The following is a 1,970-nucleotide window of genomic DNA, read 5'->3' as shown; positions in this document are numbered from 1 at the left end:
ATAAATAACCAGCTGAGATCTTCAATGGCAGAGGAATGATCAGTGGGCTGGAAGTGATCAGCAGGATCAACTAAGTTGTCTATCAGATCTCTATCAATGATGTCATCAGTGACATTGCAAACAGAGAAGCAGGAAGTTCATGTTTGACTAAATAGAGCACTGAGGAAGAACAGAGGAACATAGAGACCAGTTGTGGGTTAAGGTTCATGTTTTCAGGTGAAGCATTTATAGAGTTTTAGGAACGAATTATTCTACTTTATATGTCATTTCATTTCCTACCTGGTTTCAGGAATCTTTTTATTTCCATTATTTAAGAACATGCTTCATATTTAATGTTTGATTTAATCGTGCTGTTAGGGTTGTTAAGTTTCCCCAACTTTAACCTATAAAAAAGGAAACAAAGCCAGTGTAAGATTTTTCCTGAAATGCTTTGCAAAGGGGAAACAGAGTTGAAAAATCAATCTCTGCAACTCTGCTTGGCTCAACACTTGCCCGGCTTTTTACTGATCAGTCAACACATTACAACAGCAGGCGTTATTTTCGATTACGCAATCTCTTAGACATAGCATGAACTTTTAAGATAGGGAACTTGCCTGGTTTCAGCTTATGCTTTACACAAGGTGTCGGGGTTATGACCTTTCACTTCTGTGAAACAGGAAAGCATTCTTGCAAAACATTTGACCGTCTTATGGCCTTCATACACTATTTCCAATGATGAGTAACATATAGAACATATAAAAGCAATATAAAACATAAATGAATAAAATGATAAAAACAACAGAAATCATAACTCTAACAATAACACTTTTACATTAAATACACTGCATATTAGTTTGTTTATTTTATTACCTTTATTGATACTAGATAATGGCACTGATGGTGGTCAAAGGGCCACCATCAGTGTATGAGTGTGTGGGTAAATGGGTGAATGAATGAATGTAGTGTAAAGCGCTTTGGTCAAGTCCTCTCACTTGAAACAGCACTATATAAGTACAGGCCATTTACCATTTTACAGATAAATAAAACTGTAATAAAACAGCTTTAGCAGATCTACAATAAGTTTATAGCAGGTGTGAACGACCTGATCATCTGGCTCTAAATCATAGTATCAGAAAAGGGCCCCAACATCTAATTTTGCTTAGGGCCCAATAAAGGATAGGCCGGCCCTGATTAAGTGACAGCTGCACACATGGTTTTTGAGATATCAGGGATTTATTTGTTTGCTGCAAGCTTTAAAATTTCTTCATAATATAATCTTTTATTTTGACAGCAGCACAAACTCTTTGTGCATATGAAACTGGTTTGATACAGGAAATACCTCTCGGCATTGACACCTGTGTTAAGAAGAAATGTTTCTTGCATAGAAAAACAAAGACCCCACAGAGAATGTCAGAAATCATTGTTATTCTTTATGTTTTTCTAAAATTATTCTTCCATCTTTGTCTCTTTATTCAGAGGTTGTTGGTCGATGTCAACGTGACCTTAAAGCGTCTTTGAAGAAGGAGTTTGAATGTGTCTCTGAAGGCGTTGCTAAAGCTGGAAAGGAAACCTTTCTGGATGAGATCTACACAGAGCTCTACATCACAAAGGGAAAGACTACAAAGGTCAACGATGAACATGAGGTCAGAAGGATTGAAGCAGCATCCTGGAAACAAAACAGAGCAGCAGAAACAATCAGATCAGAAGACATCTTTAAATCACCAGAAGGAAGGAGTCAGATCAGAACTGTGATGACCATGGGCGTGGCTGGCATCGGGAAAACAGTCTTAACACAGAAGTTCACTCTGGATTGGGCTGAAGGCAGAACCAACCAGAACATCCAGTTCATATTTCCATTCACCTTCAGACAGCTGAATGTTCTGAAAGAGGAAAAGTTCAGCTTGGTGGAACTGATTCATAAACACTTTAAGCCAATCAGAGACGAAAGGATCCATAGCTTTGAAATCTTCCAGGTTCTGTTCATCTTAGAT

General features: G+C 37.7%; 1 protein-coding gene across 1 annotated transcript in view; it reads left to right on the top strand.

The window, feature by feature from the left end:
- The first annotated feature begins 867 nt into the window (after positions 1 to 867).
- LOC107104864 (NACHT, LRR and PYD domains-containing protein 1-like) overlaps positions 868 to 1,970 on the top strand; it is a 14,955-nt gene continuing 13,852 nt past the window's right edge. The window contains exons 1-2 of the mRNA XM_015404982.1: positions 868 to 916; positions 1,456 to 1,622. Of these exons, the coding sequence (XP_015260468.1) occupies positions 868 to 916; positions 1,456 to 1,622 (216 nt within the window). The remainder of the gene's footprint in view (positions 917 to 1,455; positions 1,623 to 1,970) is intronic.

Source organism: Cyprinodon variegatus, unplaced genomic scaffold (genome assembly GCF_000732505.1).
Source record: "Cyprinodon variegatus isolate N-32 unplaced genomic scaffold, C_variegatus-1.0 Scaffold1927, whole genome shotgun sequence".
Classification (NCBI taxonomy): Eukaryota; Metazoa; Chordata; class Actinopteri; order Cyprinodontiformes; family Cyprinodontidae; genus Cyprinodon; species Cyprinodon variegatus.
Note: the sequence above shows the minus strand (reverse complement) of the source record. Positions and strands in the feature narration are given on the sequence as shown.